Source organism: Manis pentadactyla, chromosome 4 (assembly GCF_030020395.1).
Source record: "Manis pentadactyla isolate mManPen7 chromosome 4, mManPen7.hap1, whole genome shotgun sequence".
NCBI lineage: Eukaryota > Metazoa > Chordata > Mammalia > Pholidota > Manidae > Manis > Manis pentadactyla.
Window position 1 is genome coordinate 31786160 of NC_080022.1, and position 23258 is coordinate 31809417.

The following is a 23258-nucleotide window of genomic DNA, read 5'->3' on the forward strand; positions in this document are numbered from 1 at the left end:
TTTTAAACAACAGCTTTACTGACATATAAATACCGGCCTTAAAATTCACCCCTTTAAAGCATACAATTCAGTGTTTTTAGTAGATCCACAGAGTTGTGCAAACATCATCCCATCTTACCCAAAAGACCTCACACCAAATAACAGACACTCCCCATGCCCCTGAATCTCCCAGCCTCTACCCAAGCATTAACATACTTTGGTCTCTATGTTTTTGCTTATTCTGGATATTTCATATAAAGGCAATCAAACAATGTGGTCTTTTATGACTGGCTTTTTTCACATAGCATGTTTTTAAGCTACATTTACACTGTGGCATATATCAATACTCATTCTTTTTTTTGCTGAATAATATCTCATATGGATATACCATATTTTATTTAGTTATTTATCAGATAATGAACGTCAGGGCTAATTTAACTTTTTGGCTATTATCAATAATGCTGCCATGAATATTCATGATATGTTTTTTTTCTTTTGGTATCATTAATCTACAATTACATGAAGAACATTATGTTTACTAGGCTCCCCCCTTCAACAAGTCCCCCTGACATTTGCCTTCACAGTCACTGTTCATCAGCATAATAAGATGCTGTACAATCACTACTTGTCTTCTGTGTTGCACAGCCCTCCCTGTGCCCCCCCCACACTATACATGCTAATCGTAATGCCCCCTTTCTTTTTCCCTGCCCTTGTCCCTCCCTTCCCACCCATCCTCCCCAGTCCCTTTCCTTTTGGTAACTATTAGTCCATTCTTGGGTTCTGTGATTCTTCTGCTGTTTTGTTCCTTCAGTTTTCCTTTGTTCTTATACTCCACATATGAGTGAAATCATTTGGTACTTGTCTTTCTCCGCCTGGCTTATTTCACTGAGCATAATACCCTCTAGGTCCATCCATGTTGTTGCAAATGGTAGGATCTGTTTTTTTCTTATGGCTGAGTAATATTCCATTGTGTATATGTACCACATCTTCTTTATCCATTCATCTACTGATGGACATTTAGGTTGCTTCCATATCTTAGCTATTGTAAATAGTGCAGCGATAAACATAGGGGTGCATCTGTCTTTTTCAAACTGGAGTGCTGCATTTTTAGGGTAAATTCCTAGAAGTGGAATTCCTGGGTCAAATGGTATTTCTATTTTGAGCATTTTGAGGAACCTCCATACTGCTTTCCACAATGGTTGAACTAATTTACATTCCAACCAGCAGTGTAGGAGGGTTCCCCTTTCTCCACAACCTCGCCAACATTTGTTGTTGATTGCCTTTTCGATGATGGCGATCCTTACTGGTGTGAGGTGATATCTCATTGTGGTTTTAATTTGCATTTCTCTGATGACAAGCGATGTGGAGCATCTTTTCATGTGCCTGTTGGCCATCTGAATTTCTTCTTTAGAGAACTGTCTTTTCAGCTCCTCTGCCCATTTTTTAATTGGATTATTTGCTTTTTGTTTGTTGAGGTGTGTGAGCTCTTCACATACTTTGGATGTCAGCCCTTTATTGGATCTGTCATTTTTGAATATATTTTCCCATATTGTAGGATACCTTTTTGTTCTACTGATGGTGTCCTTTGCTGTACAGAAGTTTTTCAGCTTGATATAGTCCCATTTGGTCATTTTTGCTTTGTTTCCCTTGCCCAGGGAGATATGTTCATGAAGAAGTCACTCATGTTTATGTCCATGAGATTTTTGTCTATGTTTTTTTCTAAGAGTTTTATGGTTTCATGACTTACATTCAGGTCTTTGATCCATTTCGAATTTACTTTCGTGTATGGGGTTAGACAGTGATCCAGTTTCATTCTCTTACTTGTAGCTGTCCAGTTTTGCCAGCACCATCTGTTGAAGAGACTGTCATTTCCCCATTGTATGTCCATGACTCCTTTATCATATATTAATTGGCCATATATGTTTGGGTTAATGTTTGGAGTCTCTATTCTTTTCCACTGGTCTGTGGCTCTGTTCTTGTGCCAGTACCAAATTGTCTTGATTACTGTGGCTTTGTAGAAGAGCTCGAAGTTGGGGAGCGAGATCCCTCCCACTTTATTCTTCCTTCTCAGGACTGCTTTGGCTATTCAGGGTCTTTGGTGGTTCCATATGAATTTTTGAACTATTTGTTCTAGTTCATTGAAGAATGCTGTTGGTAATTTGATAGGGATTGTGATTTCTCTTAAGAGTGTCTTATAGTTTTCAGGGTATAGGTCTTTCACTTCCTTGGTTAGGTTTACTCCTAGGTATTTTATTCTTTTTGATGCTACTGTGAATGGAATTGTTTTCCTGATTTCTCTTTCTATTAGTTAATTGTTGGTGTATAGGAAAGCCACAGATTTCTGTGTGTTAATTTTGTATCCTGCAACTTTGCTGAATTCCGATATTAGTTTTAGTAGTTTTGGAGTGGAGTCTTTAGGGTTTTTTATGTACAGTATCATGTCATCTGCAAACAGTGACAGTTTGACTTCTTCTTTACCAATCTGGATTCCTTGTATTTCTTTATTTTGTCTAATTGCCATGGCTAGGACCTCCAGTACTATGTTGAATAACAGTGGAGAGAGTGGGCATCCCTGTCTTGTTCCTGATCTCAGAGGAAAAGCTTTCACCTCTCGCTGTTCAGTATGATGTTAGATGTGGGTTTATCATATATGGCCTTTATTATGTTGAGGTACTTGCCCTCTATGCCCATTTTGTTGAGAGTTTTTATCATGAATGAATGTTGAATTTTGTCGAATGCTTTTTCAGCATCTATGGAGATGATCATGTGGTTTTTGTCCTTCTTTTTGTTGATGTGGTGGATGATGTTGATGGATTTTCGAATGTTGTACCATCCTTGCATCCCTGGGATGAATCCCATTTGGTCATGGTGTATGATCCTTTTGATGTATTTTTGAATTCAGTTTGCTAATATTTTGTTGAGTATTTTTGCATCTATATTCATCAGGGATATTGGTCTACAGTTTTCTTTTTTGGTGGAGTCTTTGCCTGGTTTTGGTATTAGGGTGATGTTGGCTTCATAGAATGAGTTTGGGAGTATTCCCTCCTCTTCTATTTTTTGGAAAACTTTAAGGAGAATGGGTATTATGTCTTTCTGTATGTCTGATAAAATTCTGAAGTAAATCCTTCTGGCCCGGGGGTTTTGTTCTTGGGTAGTTTTTTGATTACCGCTTCAATTTCATCGCTGGTAATTGGTCTGTTTAGACTTTCTGTTTCTTTCTGGGTCACTCTTGGAAGGTTGTATTTTTCTAGGAAGTTGCCCATTTCTCCTAGGTTTTCCAGCTTGTTAGCATATAGGTTTTCATAGTATTCTCTAATAATTCTTTGTATTTCTGTGGGGTCCGTCGCGGTTTTTCCTTTCTTCTTTCTGATTCTGTTGATGTATGTTGACTCTCTTTTTCTCTTAATAAGTCTGCCTACAGGCTTATCTATTTTGTTTATTTTCTCGAAGAACCAGCTCTTTGTTTCATTGATTTTTTCTATTGTTTTATTCTTCTCAATTTTATTTATTTCTTCTCTGATCTTTATTATGTCCCTCCATCTGCTGACCTTAGGCCTCATTTGTTCTTCTTTTTCCAAGGACTTTGTGGTCCTTCTAGTACTTTATATATATTCCCCCTTTGGAAGTGGTTATTTTTATAATAATAGTATTATAATAATGATAGCATAGCACATTATACTATGTAATACATGATGAGTTTGATTAATATAATATAGTATATAATCACTATAAAAGCAGCAGTAATACAATAAAAACACTTGTTTTGCACTTGCTATTTGCTAGATATTATGTAAGTATTTTACCCATGTAATCTCATTTATTCCTCATATTAACTTTTTGAATTAGGTATTCTTTCACAGATGAGGAATTTGAAGTTTGGAGAGGTGATTAACTACCCAAGTCACACAGCTGGAAACTCAAACCAAAGCTATCTTACTTCAAAGCCCATTCTTTTTCCATTCTGCTATAATGCTTCTCACATATTTTTATAATATAATGTTACTCCAGCTCGAGTTTAAAGCCCCTACTACCTGAGTAAGGTGTGCCCTTGAGAATGACACTAAATTCTGAAATAGGTTAGGAACAAATGTAGGGGAAATGGGAAGCTAGTTGCCTGAGACTAAACCAGGATATTTTGAGCAAGGAATTTTTACTTTATTGCAAATTCCATGTCTAGCTTCATTTGACACTTAATTCTTATGGTTTCTGACTACTCTAGGGTAAAACCTTGGTTTTTACCTAAGTTACTGGCCCTTGCTCTTCCTTTGCCACCGAAGGGTTTTATTGAAGAAATGCTGACCATGAGAGATCTAGATAATCTTATCAACTTGGTTTTAAGAGCTCAGAGATGGACATTTACCTTTAGTGCCAGGCGGCTGTAGGTTGTCTCCAGTCAAGGAACACCAGCCTACAGGGAAGATGTCCCGGGAGTCGAAGCGGCACCAGTAGTCAAAGGCCCCTCTCCACCCATCAAAAGTGACAAGCACCTCTGAGCCCCGCACCTCTCCAATAGTGGCTGGGCAAATGAAATGAGGGTTCTTTCTGTCCACAGCTTCTAGCTTCATTCCCATTTTGAAGAAGTTGTGGGAAGGTGACGGTGGTTCCTAGATAAGAAACAGAAATATACAGACCTAGACACAGAGAGAGGCTATGCCAAAAGACTGCTGACTCATTTGGATGACTAAACAATGAATGCTATCTAAAATTTATAATGGAGATTTAGTCTTTTAAATTAATTTCAAAGCATACTAAAGTATTACTTTGTTAATCTTAACATCTTTGCTTCAGATCATTCTTAAGAAATAAAAGGTAACCGATAAAGTTGAATGTCCTTCGTGCCCTTCCCTATTCTATTCCCCATGGATGTTTTTATACCTTACTATGTGTACATATCTATTTGCATACTTTAACTTTTTATTTAAGTGCCGGGCATACATATCATTCTACAACTTGCTTTTTTGTTGTTCAACATTGTGTCTTTTGAAACTTACCTATATTGGTAAATTTAACTCTAGTTCATTTTAACTGCTAATAGTATTCCATTATATGTATATATAGCACAATTTACTCATTCTGTTTTGATGGATATTTAGGGTTGTTTCCAATTGTTTACTATTTCAAAAGAGCTTGAATGACCATTCTTGCACTTGTTCTTTTGTACACATGTGGGTGGGTTTCTTTAGGGCATATACCCAGCAGTTGGGTATAAGATATATGTATACATCTTCTACTTTACTAAATATGGCTAAGATGCCCTGGAAAGTGATTGCTACATTGTAACTTTCTCCAACAGTGTGGGAAGTGTATGGGTGCTCATTTGCACGTTTCCAAAAAAGTGTTTTATACTCTATTCTGTTCCCCTGGAACTTACTGTCTAATCCTGTACCACTACTAGATGTCTTATTAAATGGGTATCTGGTAGAAAAAGTCACCCTAATTTGTCATTCTTCAATATTGCTTTGGCTATTCTTTCTCCTTGGTCTTTCATATTAATTTTAGAATCAGCTATTTGAGTTCTACAGAAAAACACTATTTGGAATCCAAAGAATTCACAGATTAATTTGGGAAGAAATTACTTTTGTATGTATAATACTGAGCCTTCCAATCCATGAACATGATAGTATTTTCCATTTGTTAAGTCTTCTTTAACACAGATTTTTAAATTTCCTTTATAAACATCTCATTTTTTACTAAGATTTTTCCAGGCACACTGTAATTTTACTGCTATCATAAACTGTAGCATTTAATATTTTTATTTGCAAACCACCTGTTGCTGTTAATTAAGAACACAACTGATTTTTAAAAGCTGACCAGATGATTTAATGCTGCTTAGTTTATGCTGACTGATACACCATTTTTTTTGTCAGCTTGATTTATTCAATTATTGAGAGATGTGTGGACCTTCCAATTTTTCTATGTAATTCTATGAAATCTTGCTTCACATGTTTTTTAGGAGAATGTATATTTGTAACTATTGTGTTTTCTTGGTTAATTTAGTGACTTCTTTGATGCTTTTTAGCATCAGTCTCCTTTGTCTAATTTTAGTAGTTAACACCAGCTTAATTTTGATAAAGGTTTGCCTGGCATGTCTTTTGTTTTTACTTGCAACACTTTAATGTCATATTTTAGCAGTGTCTCTTATAAATAGCATGTAACTAGATTTAAGCTTATTTCTTGTGATAACTTATATTTAAATTTACTAAATTTATCATATTGCCTACTTATCTATTTAACTTGATTTTCAAGGTTTTTTTTTTCCTTTACTTATCTGAATTTTATTTTCTTTTTCCTTCTCCATTGATTCCGATGTTAACCATTGTCTTTTAGTGGATCCCCTTAGGATTATAACTGTATAGTTGACATAATTAGGTCTAAAACTTTCATCTCTATTTCTAGCCCAAAACAACAGAAGAAACTTAGAATATTTTAACTACTCGTGCATTAATAGATGTTTGAAAATTTAGTTCTACATTTTTACACTGCCAATTAATCACTTTTGTTGTTACAATTGTTATACAATTATAGGCAATGCTTGATTAGCTTTGCTCATATGTTAAGCAATCTTCCTCATCACAACTTGCATCTCATTCCTACTTTCCAGGTTTTATTATCTTTTTCCTGAAATGTATTCCTCAGGTGTTCTTTCAATAGATGTGTTAGTATCTACTGGTATTAGCTTGTTTGAAAATGTCTTGATTTTGCCTTTATTCTGGGATAGCAGTATATACCTAGATATAAACTTATAGGTGCACAACTATTTTTTCACAGAACTTTGAAGATACTATTTTATTATCTTTTGGCTTGTACTGCTGCGGCAAGAAATGTGCTGTCAGCCTAACTGTAATCTTTTTGAAGGTATTCTGTGTGATTACTTGCGGAGATCTTTTCTTTGACTTTGGTTATACCATAATGTTTTAAGGTATCTATTGTGTTTATTACATACTATGGAAAATTCTGTCATTATCTTTTCAAGTACTGACTTCTTTCTATTCTAATTAATCTTTGTGGATTTCATGTTCAGCATATATTGGACCTTCTAATATTATTCTCCTAGTCTCCTCTTTAAGATTTTCCATCTCTTTATCTCTCTGTGCTGTATTCTGGGGAAACTCCTTACACATGTCTTTCAGTGAATTCTTTATCTATATCTAAGTTGCTTACACCTATCTATTAATTTTTTTTTCGAACAGTTGTTTCATTAATGTATGTTCACTTGAGTTTTTCCATATCTGTTTTTAAAAACAGGTTTTACTTTTCTCATTTTAAAAATTATTTTTTATTCTTTAATCATTCTCAAATATTTAATTTATAATTTCTACCTCATATTCCTATTATCTGAAAGCCCTTGGGGTTACAATTTTATTGTTTGTTGTGTCTACTGATGTCCCCTCACGTTGGATGTGTGTTGGGAGTTCCTGAGGGCTCTGTGATTCTGAGTACTTATCCTCAGTGCTGCTTCACTTTTCGGACTTTTGTGACACCTGGGTTGAATGCACCTAAACCTCCTAGAGAGGTTTTGGGTGTGCTTCTGTCAGGCATGAAGAAATATTTTCATGCAACTCTGGAGTTCCTGGACAACACAGGTACTTATTTTAACCCTCTATTTCTATGGGGCAAGACTGTTTTATTTGAGGGGATAACTCCATTCCCACCCCTACCCAGCACCTAGGCAGTGACTCTTCCTCATCAATGTGACAGTCTCTTCACTAAGAAGCAAACATCTGAGGGATCTGCTCTGTGTTTTGTATGTGGCAGTATCAGCTCTGCTTCCCTGCCCTGCACAAGCCCAAGGCCTTGTCTTCTATATGGAGTCTTTGTTGGTGCAGCTGTTAAAAGATAAGATCCTTGGTATGTAACATTGGCAAAGGCTCTTAAGGCACCTGTAGGTTCAGTACATATATTTAACACTCTAGTTTTTCTTCATTTTGACCTCTGGAGAGTTTTCTTACTTCGTAGTAAGCTCAGCAAAGCATTTAAAAGAGTATTTTTTGGTCCCTTCCACCTCCCACCCCCATTTCGAGATATTCTGTAACGAAAGGGCTTTTAAGTTACCTAGCACAGTATATTCTTGGGACCACAGTGCTCTCATGTTTAAACTTAAATAGCAGCATAGGTAACCCTAATTCAGTCCCTTTTACAGTAACTCTAACCTCATTAAAGAATCCAATTCAGAGCAGACTGATTGCCTCTCCCCTGAGAAACAGGGAAGATGAATACAGGTTTTGGATTCCTGTTCCACCACTTACCAGCCAGGTGATCTTGGGCAAGTTCCTTATTCAAAAGTTTTTGTTTCCTTAACTACTACATGGAAATAATAATTCTTGCTTCAGAAAGTTAACTGTGGTTATTAAATGAGATAGTATATGTAAACTCCAATCATACTATAGAGGCTCAAAACACAGTCTTCTTCCTTTATGTTTAGCATAGGGACCTTAAGGAACTCCCACATCTGTAATAAGAATAGTTCCTTTAGGTTTATATTACATTTTATACGTTTTACTAATAAACACATTTTAATTTCTTCACAACTCTGTGAGATAGACAGAATCCCACTTTACAGATGAGGTCTATAGGGCATAGCTTATTATTGTCAGATCTGGAACCCCAAAACCAGGTATCCTAGCTTATACTGTAATATTCCCCTGGAGATAATTGCTGCTTTATAAGGTATACTAAAAATTCCTCCTGTGGAACTAGTTTCTGAGAAGGCATCCTAAGGCCATACGTATAATGTACACATAAGAGGCTCAGTAATCGACAGAATGTAAGCAGCTGACTTCAAGCAGTTTGGAGGTGGTGATATCTGAGAGATACTCTACCTTGTGGAAAATCCTGATGGGAGCCATCTCTGCTCCATTTAGTGTCTTCAAAAGGAACATGGGCCAAGAGGAGGCATTCAGCCGAAATCCTGCAATAAACATAATAGGCAAAAGATAAACAATGTATTTCAAAGGGAATGATATCAAGTGATATCAAGTCTTCCCTTGGGAATCCAGCTACTCCTGCCACAACCTATGCTGTGATAGTTACAGAATCATAGACTGTTAGAAAAGGACTTAAAGGTTAAATTGAAGAAATGCCTCATTAGACAGATGAGGATATGAGGCACATACAGGGAATGTAACTTGCCCAAGGTAATGTTGTGAAGTAAGTAGTGGAACAAGTCCCCAGCCAAGTTTCCTGACTCCATGACAAGTATTACAGAATATATATCATAATGCCTAAAAGACTTCCCTTGAAGAATCAAAAATAGATGAGAAATAGTTAACAAGTACTTAGAAATATTCTAGACAGTACAGTGTGAAAGCGGATATAATAATTTCTTTAGAAGAAACCAAATATGTCTACTGATAAGCTGAATATACAAGTAAACTTTTTTGGTTTATCTCAATATAAACTACTTCTCTCTCTCTGTCTCTTTCACACACACACACACATAGTACAAAACACTTTTTGATAATTCATTTTTACTTAAAAGAGTAAAGATCAGGCAATGATGAGTATGGAAAGGATCATCCTATCCAAAAATATTTATTTTCCAGAGAGTAAAAGGAATCCCAGAGAGGTTAATTGTCAATTGTCATTCAGCAAGTAAAAGTCCATAAGAATGTACCATTTTATTAATAAATTATAAAAATAAGATTGTTATTGCAATTAGGCTTTCCAATTAGAGCTCCAAGTGCATCCTTCAATTTGGCTTTAACTGTGTCTCCCAATCTATCTCAGCTTTCTCATTCCAGACAAAAGAACAGATAGGCTACACCAAAGCTGCAAAGTTGGAACAACAATGGTGTCCAATATTATTGTGTGCTGGACATTGTGCCAATCACTTTCCCGCTTTCCACTGACTATCTAATTTAATACCCAAGACATCCCAGTGAGGTACATATTATCTTGATTTTACAGATGAGAAAAAAGTAAAAAGTAAACTGCTTAAGACTTCAAAGTGAGCAAATGACAATAACAGGATTGAAACCCAGGCAACCTGACTCCTGAGTCCACACTCTAAACCACTATGCTAAATTACCAAAGTACAGGTAAAATGAAAAAGGAAGAACCAGCTTTTGGGATTAAGTATTAATTAATAACTATAATTAAATTACAGGGGAGGTGGTGAGAATAGAGAAGAAACTGGAAATAAGAGAGTTACCATCCCATGTGATTTAAACTTTTAGTCTCAAAGCTGTCTGGGCTAAGCCAAGCTTCCCAAGGTCAAGAGATTTCTTAGAATAGCTCATTCATATCAACAATAGCGATGCAAATGTGGATGTTCCTGTCACTCAATCTAAAATTGCTTATCTTTACTTTTTGGCTTGCCTAGCTATTTTTCCTTTTGGAAAAACTGAAGTGATTTGATGAGCTTGTCTATTACATGGCTACCTGACCATGGAATGGAAAAAAATGTCATTTAAGAGTATCAGATTCCCCTAGACCAAGAGTGTGTATATATGTCTCAATTTGGGTCAACAGTTTTCTTAATATGATCTGCATGTTTGAGGAGACAGTCTTTCTTTCTCTGAGTTCTGGCTATAAAGATGTTTGTAGATTTGGCACTGCTACAAGAAGAACAGAATAAAGCCAACATACAGCAAGAAATGGAGAGATATGAGTGTATTAAAAACCCTATGTCTGGACACTCCACAATAGGCCTTAGACTTCTCAGTTATATGAGTAATTCCTGCCTCCTCCTTTTTCCTTCCTCTAACCTGGTTTGAGTTCGGTTTTGCACTCATAACCAAACAAGTTTTGACTACTAGTTTTCATTTGACCATGGTTTAAAAAAAATTAAATTTCTCCAGAAATCCAGACCTGGTCTGAATGTGGAGAAAATAGCTCTCCTTTAGTCAGAAAGGGTTGAAGCAAGCCAAATATAGAGCAGATTTGCTGTGAATGGTTCAGTATGCCTATGCATAAGGCAAAGTAAGGCACAACCATTGTTGAGAAATGCTCACTACACCTTGGTAAAAACAGTAGTAGGGAGGAATGACCACACAATTAGAAAAATCAGACTAATGCCCTCAGTGCCCAACAACTAGAGTGCCTAGCCATGTAACTCTCAATTCTCTTTTTTCAGAAAGGGGCTTCTATCTTATCTGGAATCTGAAGAGCTAAAAATAAAAAAAGTCTTCTCAGCTCTGGAAATCCTTATATTATTATAATAGCTAGTATGTATAATAGCTAATATGCATTCAATACATATTAATACCATGTATTAAGTATTTCACATGCAGTTTCTTACTGGATATTTGAAATTATACCATGAGGTATACATTATTATCATTTTACTTTGCAGATGATGAAACAGAAACTCAAGAGAAGTAGCTTTCCCTGGGCAGCAAGTGGTAGAGGAAGATTCCATATATCACAGTCTTATTCCAGACCTCATGGCTCTTAATTATTATGTTCCACTAGTTCCTAACAAGCTTCTTCAAGAGTGGAAGGGCAAAGCAGAAATGTTACCAACCCAAGGAATTACTGAGATATCCTTTCTTCACCTCTCAAAGTGATGTGGGACCCCCCTTCCAAATTCAAACATATCCATAATCTATCTTGGGGAGTCATAGATAGAATTTTAACATTTAAAGGAACCTCAGAGGCCATATAGTATGAAGACTTTGTATTGCATATGGCTAGACTGAAGTCCAGAGAGGCTAAGAAGCTCATGGTCACATAAGTTACTCCACATCAGTCTGGAGCCCCAGGACTTCTCATCTTTAACTACACTATGCTGCTTCTCAAAGGAAGTATGTATTATGCACATATTATGTGCCAGGCTCCATGTGCTAAGCACTTTAAGTGGGTTATCTTGTTTAATCACTACTACAACTCTGTGAATTAGATATGGGAAAAGTTAATGGCATCACTTATTTAAACCCAGGTAATCGGAGCAAAAAGCCTAGAAGTCACCCTTGTCCCTCCTTTTCTATCACCCTTCAAATACAATTAATCAGCAAGTCTTGGTGGCTCTTCCATCAAATGTATCCTAAAAAAAGGAGCCATTTCTCACCATTCTATACTTCTTCCTCTGCTAACCACCCTGCTAACCATCCTAAGTTATAGTCAAACTTTGCCTGGAGTGCTCTAACAGCCTGTTAACCAGACATTCGGCTCCTATTTTTCCTCCCTATTGTCCATTCTATACAGAGCAACTGGAATGGTATGTTTTTTAAAATACCAATCAGATCACATAACTCTCATGCTTACATCCTGTAACACAATATCAATCTAAAGTCTTTATGTATGTTAACAAGGCCTACATGATCTGGAACTTGCTTCTTATAACTCATCTCCTAACACTCCCCTGCCCCTCCTTCACCGGTCTTTCTGTTCCTCAAAACACACTAAGCTGTGTCCCTCTGCCTCAAACACCCTTGCCTTTCCTCAAATCTTTAAAAGTTCTTTGCTGAAATATCACCTCCTCAGAGAAGTAATCCTAGACTACCCTACCTAAAATAGCCTCCTAAATCCTGCTCCCTTTTTTTATCCTTAGCTCTTATCACTGCCTGAATTTTATTTTTTCCTTGTAATGTGTATGTCTTTTCCAACTAGAATATAACCCGTAAGAGTTTTATTGAACAAAGGAAAAATCTCCACATTAAATGGATGCCAAGAATTAACAGATGCTTTATCAAGTTACTCCATTTAATCCTCACAAACCATGTGTGGCAGAGTTTATTAATGATCCGACAGATGAAGTTATTGAAATTCAAGGTTAAAAGTCAAGGTAAAGCAACCTACCAGTGGCCACACAACTAAACTAGGAAGCGGCTGAGCTAATATTACGAATTCACATCTCTTTAATTCTAAAGCCAAGTATGCAGCTAGTGTTCTGTGCTTACCTAGGATTTATTTTTAAAATATTTATTAAGAACCAGTTATAAAGACTTTCCTGATGCTCCCAAGGCTGTGGGCCTACTGAATGAATTAGGGTCCAGCTATTGAAACTCACAGTGACCTGAGGAAGCGCTGGACTTAAATACTTGTCTGTCAGTTGGTCTAGAATATAGTCAGAGTTCATGCCCTCTGGTGGCAGGTAATAGAACAGCACCTGTACCAGGAACCGCATGCTGTGGGCCCCATTCCCCACTCTGCCATTGTCCTATAGAAATTCCAAGCTTTGTGCAATTACTGGACTCTATGGCTGTCAAAATGATTCCCAATTCATTCCCTCCTCTGAGAAGAGCTTTACATACATGTACATATACACATATATGTACAGAAATATGCCACTAACTCATTGTACAACCATGGACAACTCATTTCCCTTTCCTGTTTCTGTACTTGTCAGATGAGGACACTGAACTAAAGCAGTGCTTCCAAATTGAGTTTGGGTGGAGCTGTCTATCTGATTTTTACCCCAAGAGTGAAAGAAATGGGAAGTGGAACTGGAAGGGAGGTGCTGAACAAATGGTCTTCCCTGAGGAAGAAGTGAATATCCAGCCTGCTTGTTTTTGGGAAGGACTGTTAGGACTTCTTTTAGTTCTGGCAGGACTCTGTTACCACTTCACTGTTACCTCCCATATACACACTCAGATATAAGTTCATTCAGATTAATTTAATTGGGGTGAGGGTTGTGACTAATCTTGAGATAGGTATAGGTATGGATGGGTCTAGCATTACCCAATGCCAGGGGCCTTCCTGCAGAGAAGAGGAAATTCAGTGGATCTTTTTTAGATTACCTTAAAAAAATTAGCATTTAACACACCATGGGTTAAAGTTACTTATCTCTAAAATTTTGCAGGTTCCTCCACAAATTTCCTTAAACAAGAGATCGAATTTCTGTGACCACAAAATGAGATACGCATCTTTTTAAATTCCCCTTTTTTACAGACAGGCCCTGGAGGCTATTCAGCAAACGAGAAGACCAATCAGTGACAAAATATACAAAGGGTTCCTTTCAAAGTCAATGTACCACTTATACATCAGAGCATGTGACCAACTTTGCTGAGCAGGTAGTTTGTACTGGGATCATGATTCACCAGAGGCCAGCTTTGCCTGTACTCCAGGGACTCTCGAACCTGGACACTGAAATCTCCTGGGGATCATTAAAGACTGTACTAGTCACACCCCCAGAAATTCTGCTTTAACTGATCCAAGACCTAGGCACTGAAATTTTTAAAAGCTTCCTAGGTGATTCTAATTGGCAGCCACCTTTGAGTACTAGTGATTCTGACAGCCCTGTTTAGAAGAAATAATCAGTCTTGAGTAGTAGATCAGGAAAATGGGGGCATGAGAAGAAAAGGTTGGCAGCACTTAGATAATGTCACCTGAGAATCATGCTACATTTCCAGCTTTTTTCCCTGGAGAACTCTGCAAAGGAGTAATGAATGTTCCTATGTGAACAGTGTGCATGCGCGTGCACACACACACACACACGCACGCACGCATAAACCATACAAGATTTAAATAGAGAACGCTCTTTTAGAGCAATGCTTCCCAAATGTAGACCAACTGTGTCAGAGACTCGGGAGAGCCATTTTACCATGCAGAATCCCAAGCCCCATTACCTAGAGATTCTGATTCAGCAACTCTGGGGTGAGGTCCAGAGGAAGCCTGGGGAACATGAACACACACACATGTATATGTATAATTATATATATAATTTAAACTTTATTTTGAAAAATATTAAGCCTAGAGAAAAGTAGCAAAAACAGTATATAGACTACTATGTACCCTTCACCTAGATTCAACAACTAGTAATATTTCATCTGTATATATATATATATATATATATATATATATATGCTTTTCATGAAATATGTGAAAGTTAGAGGTCATGACATGACACTTCACCCCTACATACGGTAGTACATTTGTCCTCAGAACAAAGACATTCTCCTTTAAAACTGCAATATTATCATACTGAAGAAATTTAATTAAAAATATTCTCGATTGTCCCCAAAATGTTCTTTAAATCTGTTGAAGTTTTAAAATACAGGATCCAATCAATATATAAGATTGTATCTCAACTATACTTCAATTTAAAAAAAAGAATGATATATTGCATTATTTGGCTGTCATGTTTCTTTAGTCTCCTTTAATCTAAAATAGTCCTATTGCCTTTTCTTTGTTTTTCATGGAACTGTTATTTTTGAAGAGTTTGGGCTAGCTATTTAATAGAATGTCCCACAACTTGGATTTTTTCTTATTGTTTCCTTATGATTGCATTCATGCTGAAAAGATTTGACAAAAATACTACACAGTGATGTTAAGTACTTCTCATTTCATTAAAGGGGCACATATGGTCAGTTTGTCTGATTACTGATTCTAAATTTGACACTTGTTAAGGGGTGACTGACAGATTCCTTCATTGTAATTTCCCTTTGTAATTAATAAGTAACCAGTGGGGAGAAACTTTTGAGGCTATGTGAATATCCTATTCTACAATAACCTTTTTACCCAGTGTTTTTAGCATTCATTTATTATTCTTGTCTGGTGGTTGTAAACAGTAATTAAATTAAATTGGTGGTTGCAAAATGGTAATTTTCTATCATCTATATTTATTAGCTGTCATTCTGCAAAGAAGACCTTTCCCTGCAACTTCTAAATTTTTTTGTGTATCACTAGGGATCCATGGATGCTGTTACCATTGTTCTTTTATTCTTCTTCTTCTTGATACTCATATTATTCCAATTTGGCTAGTCAAGAGCCCTTCAAGTTGGGTCCTGTGTCTTTTTCATAGATCCCCATCTTCTCAGCTTTCTGGCATAAGAAGATGTTCTGGATTCACCTTATATTTTCTCTTCTGCTCAGCCTTGGAATCAGCCATTTCTCCAAGGAACCACGATTCCTTTTAGTGGAGAATGGGATTTAGAAACCAAAATCAAGGTGTGCTCATCGCTATTGGGGTGTCATTGCTTCTAGGCCTTTTCAATAGATAAAACTTATAATGATTTTTTTTTTAAGAGTTCACACAGATACTTCCAATTCAAATTCTATACTGTAGGGTTCTTCTTCATGTTCCCCTATCCCATACTTGTATCTTATTTACTCATTTGCTCTATCTTCAATACATGCAAGATAGTTATAGATTAGTGGCAAAACCATTAACATTATTAAAAAACCAGAATTTATTTGCAGTTCCATTTGTTCTTTGACATATTTCAATTCAAAGAACAAAGAACACATGTGAAGGTTCTGTGTTCAAGTTATCTGAATTAACTTTTTTCAATTTGGTTATTACATGCATTTGATACACAGCTCAGTTTCTGTTTATAATCAATTTTAGGATACAGTTTGCTCATCTTTTTTTAATTTAATTTAATTTATTAACTAAAACATTTACATAATTCAAAAATCAAGAGTATAAGAGTGTATTTTCAGAGAAATCTCACTCTCATTCCTACGCTTTCCACCCTATCCACAGACACTCCTGATAGGTGACCTTTTCATTATTTTCAGGTTTAACATTCCTGCATTTCTTTTTATAAAACTAAGTATATAAAAATAAATTTTATGTATATTAATGTGTATATGTGTGTATATACACAAATTTCCCCTTCTTCTCAAAAGTGGAATTAAATACATTAACTTTGTGCAACCATCACCACCATGCATCTCCAAAACTTTTTTCATCTTGCCCAACTGAAACTGTACTCATTAAACAATAACTCCATTTTCTACCCTCTCCAGCTCCTGACAACCACCATTCTATTTTCTGTCTCTATGAATCTGCCTAGAGAGCTATCTTGTGTAAGTGGAATTATACAGTATTTGTTCTTTTGCAAGTGGATTACTTCATTTAGTATAATGTCTTCAAGGTTCATCCAAGCTGTAGCATGTATCATAATTGCCTTCCTTTTTACAGTTGAATAATGTTCCATTTTATTTATATATTTTGTTTACTCATTCTTCTATCAATGGATACTTGGATTGCTTCAACCTTTTGGATCTTATGAATAATTCTGCTAAACTTAAGTATACAAATATATGCTTGAGTAACTGCTTTCAATTCTTTAGCCTATATACCCAGGAGTGGAATTGCTGGATCATACAGTAATTTTATTTTTAATTTTTTGAGGAAATGCCATACTGGATTTTATAGTGGCTGCACCACTGTGAAAATTTCACGTTCCCACCACCAATACACAAGGGTTCCAACTTCTCCTCACCAGCACTTGTTATTTTCTATTTATTGATAATAGCCATCCTAATGGGTGTGCAGAGTGGTATCTCATTATGGCTTTGATTTGCTGAACACCTTTTCATGTGTTTCATGGTCATTTGAATATCTTTTTTAGAAAAAATGTCTATTCAAGTTCTTTGCCCATTTTTAGATTAAGTTGAGTTGAAGGAGTTTAAATAAATTATAGGTGTTAACCCCTTATCAGATATATAACTTGCCAATATATTCTCCCATTCTGTGAGTTCCCTTTACTCTGTTGATAGTATCCCTTGATGAAAAAAGTTTTCAATTTTGATGCAGTCTAATTTAACTATTTTTCCTCTTGTTGACTGTACTTTTGGTATCATATCTAAGAAATCATTGCCAATTCCACTGTCATGAAGCTTTTTCCCTATGTTTTCTTCTAACAGTTTTATAGTTTAGCTCCTATATTTGGGCCTTTAACACATTTTGAGTTATTGTATAACAGTGGAAGATAAAGGTCCAACCTCATTCTTTTGCATGTGGATATCCAGTTTTCCAACACTATTTGCTGGAATCAGATATGTAACTAAAAATAACTTTATTATCATTCACATACCATAAAATTTACCCTTTTAAATATATGATTCAGTGGTTTTTAGAGTTGTGCGAAGATCATTCTATCTAATTTTAGAACATTTTCATCACTGCTCCAAAAAGAAACCCATCTCTATTAGTAGCCACTCTCCATTCTCCTTTCATCCCAGTCCCTGGAAATCACTAATCTATCTTCTGCCTCTATGGGTTTGTCTATTTTCTCTCATTGTGTGGGTTCTTTTCACTTTCCCGAGTGTCTATGGAAGCACAAAAACTTTTAATTTCTATGACTTTTGAAGTTTAATCTATCTAGTTTTACTTCTGTTTGTATTTTTTGGTGCCATATCTAAGAAACCATTGCATAAATCCAAGGTCATATTTACTCCTGTGTTTTCTTCTAAGTGTTGTACAGTTTTAGCTCTTATATTTAGATTATCCACTTGGAGTTAATTTTTGTAGATGGTGTGGAGGTAGGAACAAACTTCATTCTTTTGTATGTGAATATCCAGTTGTTGTTGCATAAATTGTTGAAAATCCCAGTGAATTGTCCTGGTACATTTGTCCAAAATCAGTTGAGCATACATGTATGCATTTATTTCTGTACTCTCAAATCTAATCCACTGCTCTGAAGTCCATCTTTATGTCAGTAACACCATGTCTTCAGCACTATTGCTTTGCAGTAGTTTTCAAACTGGGAAATGTGGGTCCTCGGTAGTGTGCTCTTTGTCTAAGTTCATATGACTTTCTTCCTTAGCTATCTTAACATGGTGAATTCCATTAATGATTTTTCTAAAGTTAATTCTTCCTTCCATTCCCCTTCCCCTCGCAAAATGCTACTTTGTTTTGATGAATTATTATTTTAAGTATGCTGAATTGTAATTCCTAATATTTTATTTAGGATTTTTGTAATATTCATGAGAATACATGTGTTGTATATATTTAAATCAGATTTAGGTATCAAAGTTTTGTCTCATAAAAGAAATGTGGATATTTTCCTAGTTTTTCTATGATCTAGGACTGCATTGTCCAGTACAGTAGCTACCAGACTCATAAGGCTCTTTAAATTGCAATTAAATAAAATTAAAAATTCAGCTCCTTAGTTTCAGTAGCCACACTTAAAGTGCTCAACAGCCACATGTGGCTGGTGACTACCATTCTGGACAGCACAGATATAAAACATTTCCATCATCACACACAGTTCTGTTGGGTATCATTGACCAACAACAACTTATGTTTTGTAGTCTTTAAGGTTTTGTAAGATTTCCCTGTAAAATAATCTGCATGTAGTTCATTGTAGGAGTTCTTTGTAAACTTTAAAATTTTCTTATATCTCTGCTTAAACATTGTAATGCTACTGGGGTCAATTTTTTCCCATTTCATCTAGCTTTTCTAATTTATTTTCAGTTATTTCTCCCTTTGTCATTTCTACTTTTGTATATTTATGCTTATTGTTTTTCCTTTATTAGGCTAACTAGTAGTTTCTGCATTTTGTTGATTTTTTTCCCCCAAAGGACAAGTATTTTGACTTACTGCTTTTCTGTTTTTCTACCTCATTAATTTGTTTTTATCTTTATTTTTTCTTCTACTGTATTTTCTTTGTACTGTGATTCTTTTCCTAGCTTTCTGAATTGGGAATTTATATCCTTAATTTTCAATCCATACATTTTTATTGATCTCAAGTATTTAAGGCTGTAAATTTTCTTCCAACCACTGCTTTAATTATAATCTCAAAATTTTGATATGTGAAGCATTATGTTTTAGGAATTGTGCAATTTTGGTTTACATTTTCCCTTTTCAAACGAGTTGTTTAGAGTTTTAAGTTTCGAGGTGGAAGGGCATTTACCAGAGTATAAAGTTTGATATGCATACACACACACACACACACGATTTACCTTGTTCATTAAAGTCTTTGATAATCTTTACTTTTTGTCCTCTTGGCCAGTCTTGCCTTGAGAGAGGTGTAATAAGTCTTCTTTTAGTGTGTTTGTCTATATATATATATATGTTCTGGTATCTACCACAATATTTATTTTATGAAGATAGATGCTTTGTAATTTGGTACTGAAATATATTGAACTACTACTTTTCATTATGAATTGTGTCACCTTCAAGCATTATTAAGTAGCTTCTTTGTCCTGTGTAATGTATCTTGAGCTGAATTTTACCTTGTCTAATATCAGAATTCAACCTCTGCTATTATATTGTTTGAATTTCCTTCTTATACCCTTGATCATCCTTTATTTTTAGCCTTTCTTATTCACTTTACTTTAGGTTAACTCCTGTACATAGTATAAAAGTTGGGTTTGACTATGATCGTCAATCTGAAATTTTTTTCTTTAAGTAGGTGAGTTAAAACCATGTACATTTATTAAAGTTACTCAACTGTCACATTATATTTACTGAGTTTTCCACGTTTAGTTCTCTCTTTGTGTGATCTGTTCTTGATCTTTCTGTTCCGCAGTATTTAAAAAGTTTTAGAATTTTGTTTTAGAGGTTACCTTTATAATAACATTATAATGTCCTTAATTCCTGTTTTTTTCATTTAGGCTTCTACTCTTTGGTTTATCAGTTTTAAGTGGTATCCTTTGATCCCACCTAAAGATACTACAGGAGGAAAGGTGTTTATTTCCTGATTTCAGTATTTGCTTGGCAGGCTCCTGCAGCACTGCCATCTTCTCCATTGCCCATTTCCTGCAGTGCATGGCAGCCAGCAGTACCCAGTGGCCAGTAACAATACCACCCGCCCCATCCTCACCTTAAGTAGTTTTGTAGCAACATTTCTCCAGAGAGGCACCTCTTCATGAACAGTTTTTCTGGTACCCTAGAGGGCAAATTTCTAGCAAGTTCCACTGCTGTGGCACCACAGTGACTTCTCTCATCCAGTGGGCCACAGCTGTGTCCCCAACAAGGTGCACATCTCATCTTTGAGGATGGGGGAGGAGAGGCTTTTCCTTGTATACTCTACCTCAGCCTTAGGGGAGTGGTTTCTCCTTATGTCTGTTATTCTTATATTCTTTAGAACTCTCTTTCCTTTAGATAAGCCAATCCCTCACTATTCCAATCCTCTTGTTATTAAATTGTCTGTGTTCAAATTCCTGTGTGAATTTTCTTTCTTCACTTGACCCAAACTGATACCATACTATTCTGTTCTTGTCCCTACCTTTGTTTCTGTCTTAGAATTACCATCCCTTGTTTGGATGAAGCTCTTTCTACAATTGATTCCTCAGGAAGGCTTTGGGATTACAGTAGTTTCTGAGTTCTTGCTGCCAAAAAATGTCTCAGTATAATCTCAATACTTGAAAAATAGCTTGTCTAGTCAGAAAACCCTTATTCTCATTTTTTTTCCTTGAATTTCTTCAAAACGTTGCTCTACTTTATCTTGCTTTGCACTTTGCTGTTGGGAAGTATAATGTAAACCTGACTTTCTTTCCCTTGTAAATAATTTAGACTTTTTGCTTGGAGGCTTGGAGGTATTCTTCTTTATTCTTAGAATGTAATAGTTTTATCAAAATATGTCTTACAGATGACCAATCTTTCCCATGAATAAGGTTAAGACCTTCCAATACATAGGTTCAGGTCTTCAATTTTTGGAAAATGTTCTTGTATTACAATTTTAAGTACTATGTTCACTGTTTTGTTTATCTTCTTCAGGGACTCCAATCATACATGCATACCTACATATACGTAAAACACATTGGATCTCTGTTGACTGTTCTGTATCCAACAGTTCCTTTCTGATACGTTTCTAACCTTTTCTAATATTTATTTTTATTCTCTTGGCTGTTTTTAATTTCTCTTTTCAATGTCCCTTAATGTACTTTTGGTTGACTCTATTGTTTTATTGAGCACCCTGAACTGAGATTATTTTGTGTTCAATTTTTTTCTTGAATTTGGATATCTCTATTTTCACATCTTCTGTTGTGATTTTCTAGTCTCACTTTAAAAATGTAAGATTTAAGGTATTTTTCATATCTGTTAATATTAGTTTAGTTCAAGTTGAGTTATTGTACAATAGTTTTCCTCTGGTTACTCACTGATTTTAGCAGAATGTTCAGTAGTTAAAATGGTTTTATCTTCATAACAGGCTTTTTATTCATATAGAAGATTTTTATGGATGCTGACTGCTGCTTCCTAATCACTTAAAATGTCTTATATTTTCCTAGATCAGCAAAAGCAGGAGGTTCTATTTTGGCAGGGGTCTTGGGTCATAAGTTTTTTTGTTGGGATATTGAAATGTAGTTTCTTTAGTAGAAGATCCTGTTTGGAATGGGGTGGGAAGATTGGTATACTTTATGATGTTATGATTCTCTTTTGTTTCTGTATAACTCTTATTACTCAATCACCCTGCTTCCTTCTTTTCCTTCAGCATTATGTCTACCTCTCCTTCAAAGATTATTTATTTTCCCAAGATTGCTATCTCTAGTTCCTCACACTTTCAATTCATTCTCCTTCTGATTCCCAGTAGCCAATGCTCTAATCCAGTAGTTATTAGACCTGTTCTCAGCATTTCCCACTCTGGCTACATCTACATTTTTCTGGGGATGACTGTGGCTATTAGGCCCCCATTGCTCACTCACTTTTCTATGCAGTTTCTATGTATGTAAAATTCTTCATTATGGTATCAGGTACTAGCTCTAGTGGTTTCAGATTTTTATATCTGAACATGTAGACAACATGTATTTGAAATTTATGGTATTCTTGACCCCTAGTTATTTTTAAGCATAAGTTATGGTGGTTTAATTTGCTTTCCTTTATGATCTGTAAACTTAGAGAATTTATGGAAAGATTTTCATTTAGATGGTTACCATTATCCCTGGGAGGATTCTAAACAGTGATTTATATAGTAAATTGAGAATAACAGTATAATGCAGGTACAAAAAAAATAAGGAATATCTCTACACTACTAAGAAGTAATCATTAGGATATGTCAGTAAATGAAAAAAGCAAGGTTGACAATCATATGTATAGTATGCTATCATTTATCTATGGAAGTAGGAGACACATACAGATATATGTGCATACACATATTTGTATTTTTAAAAATTAAGTATAAAATATAAAATTAAAAGAAATGGTTACCTATGAGAGAAGAAAGGAATATGGTGAAGGGAATTTCTCTGAATATATTTTACAGATTTGACTTGAAGAATGATGTGTATCACTTTTATATTTATAAAGGAAAAAATTTAAAAAGCAATATCTAAAAGTCAAAAATAAAGTGAAATAAATGGACCTAAGTTTTGTTGATGGCTCTGTCACCCAGAGAGAAACTAATCCAAATGACCTTATTACACTTTATTGACTGCAATTCCCTCGGAGGGTAAGAAAAAGAGAAATGCAAATAACTCACTCTCAGTAATTATAATGGTGGTAGTGTTGGTATTGTTATTCTGAGACTGTTATATGTATATTATAGAATAAAGCAAATGAGTAGTTTTGTTAGTGACATGGAGAACATGGGTTTTATTATTATACAAAGGAGATATAACTTTAAGACAGTAAAGATAAAGTAAGCAAAAACATCACTGTCCTGAATTTTGGTAGGAAGTATCAAAAACTAATTATTTTTTATCTAATAACAAATAACAATAATAAT

The 23258-nt window shown here is 35.4% G+C and overlaps 1 protein-coding gene across 1 annotated transcript in view; it reads right to left on the reverse strand.

Annotated features, from left to right (window-relative positions):
- Positions 1-23258, reverse strand: part of SCMH1 (Scm polycomb group protein homolog 1) — a 206963-nt gene that overhangs the window by 95438 nt on the left and 88267 nt on the right. The window contains 2 exon segments of the mRNA XM_057500084.1: positions 4340-4583; positions 8799-8887. Coding sequence (XP_057356067.1) covers positions 4340-4583; positions 8799-8887 — 333 coding nt within the window.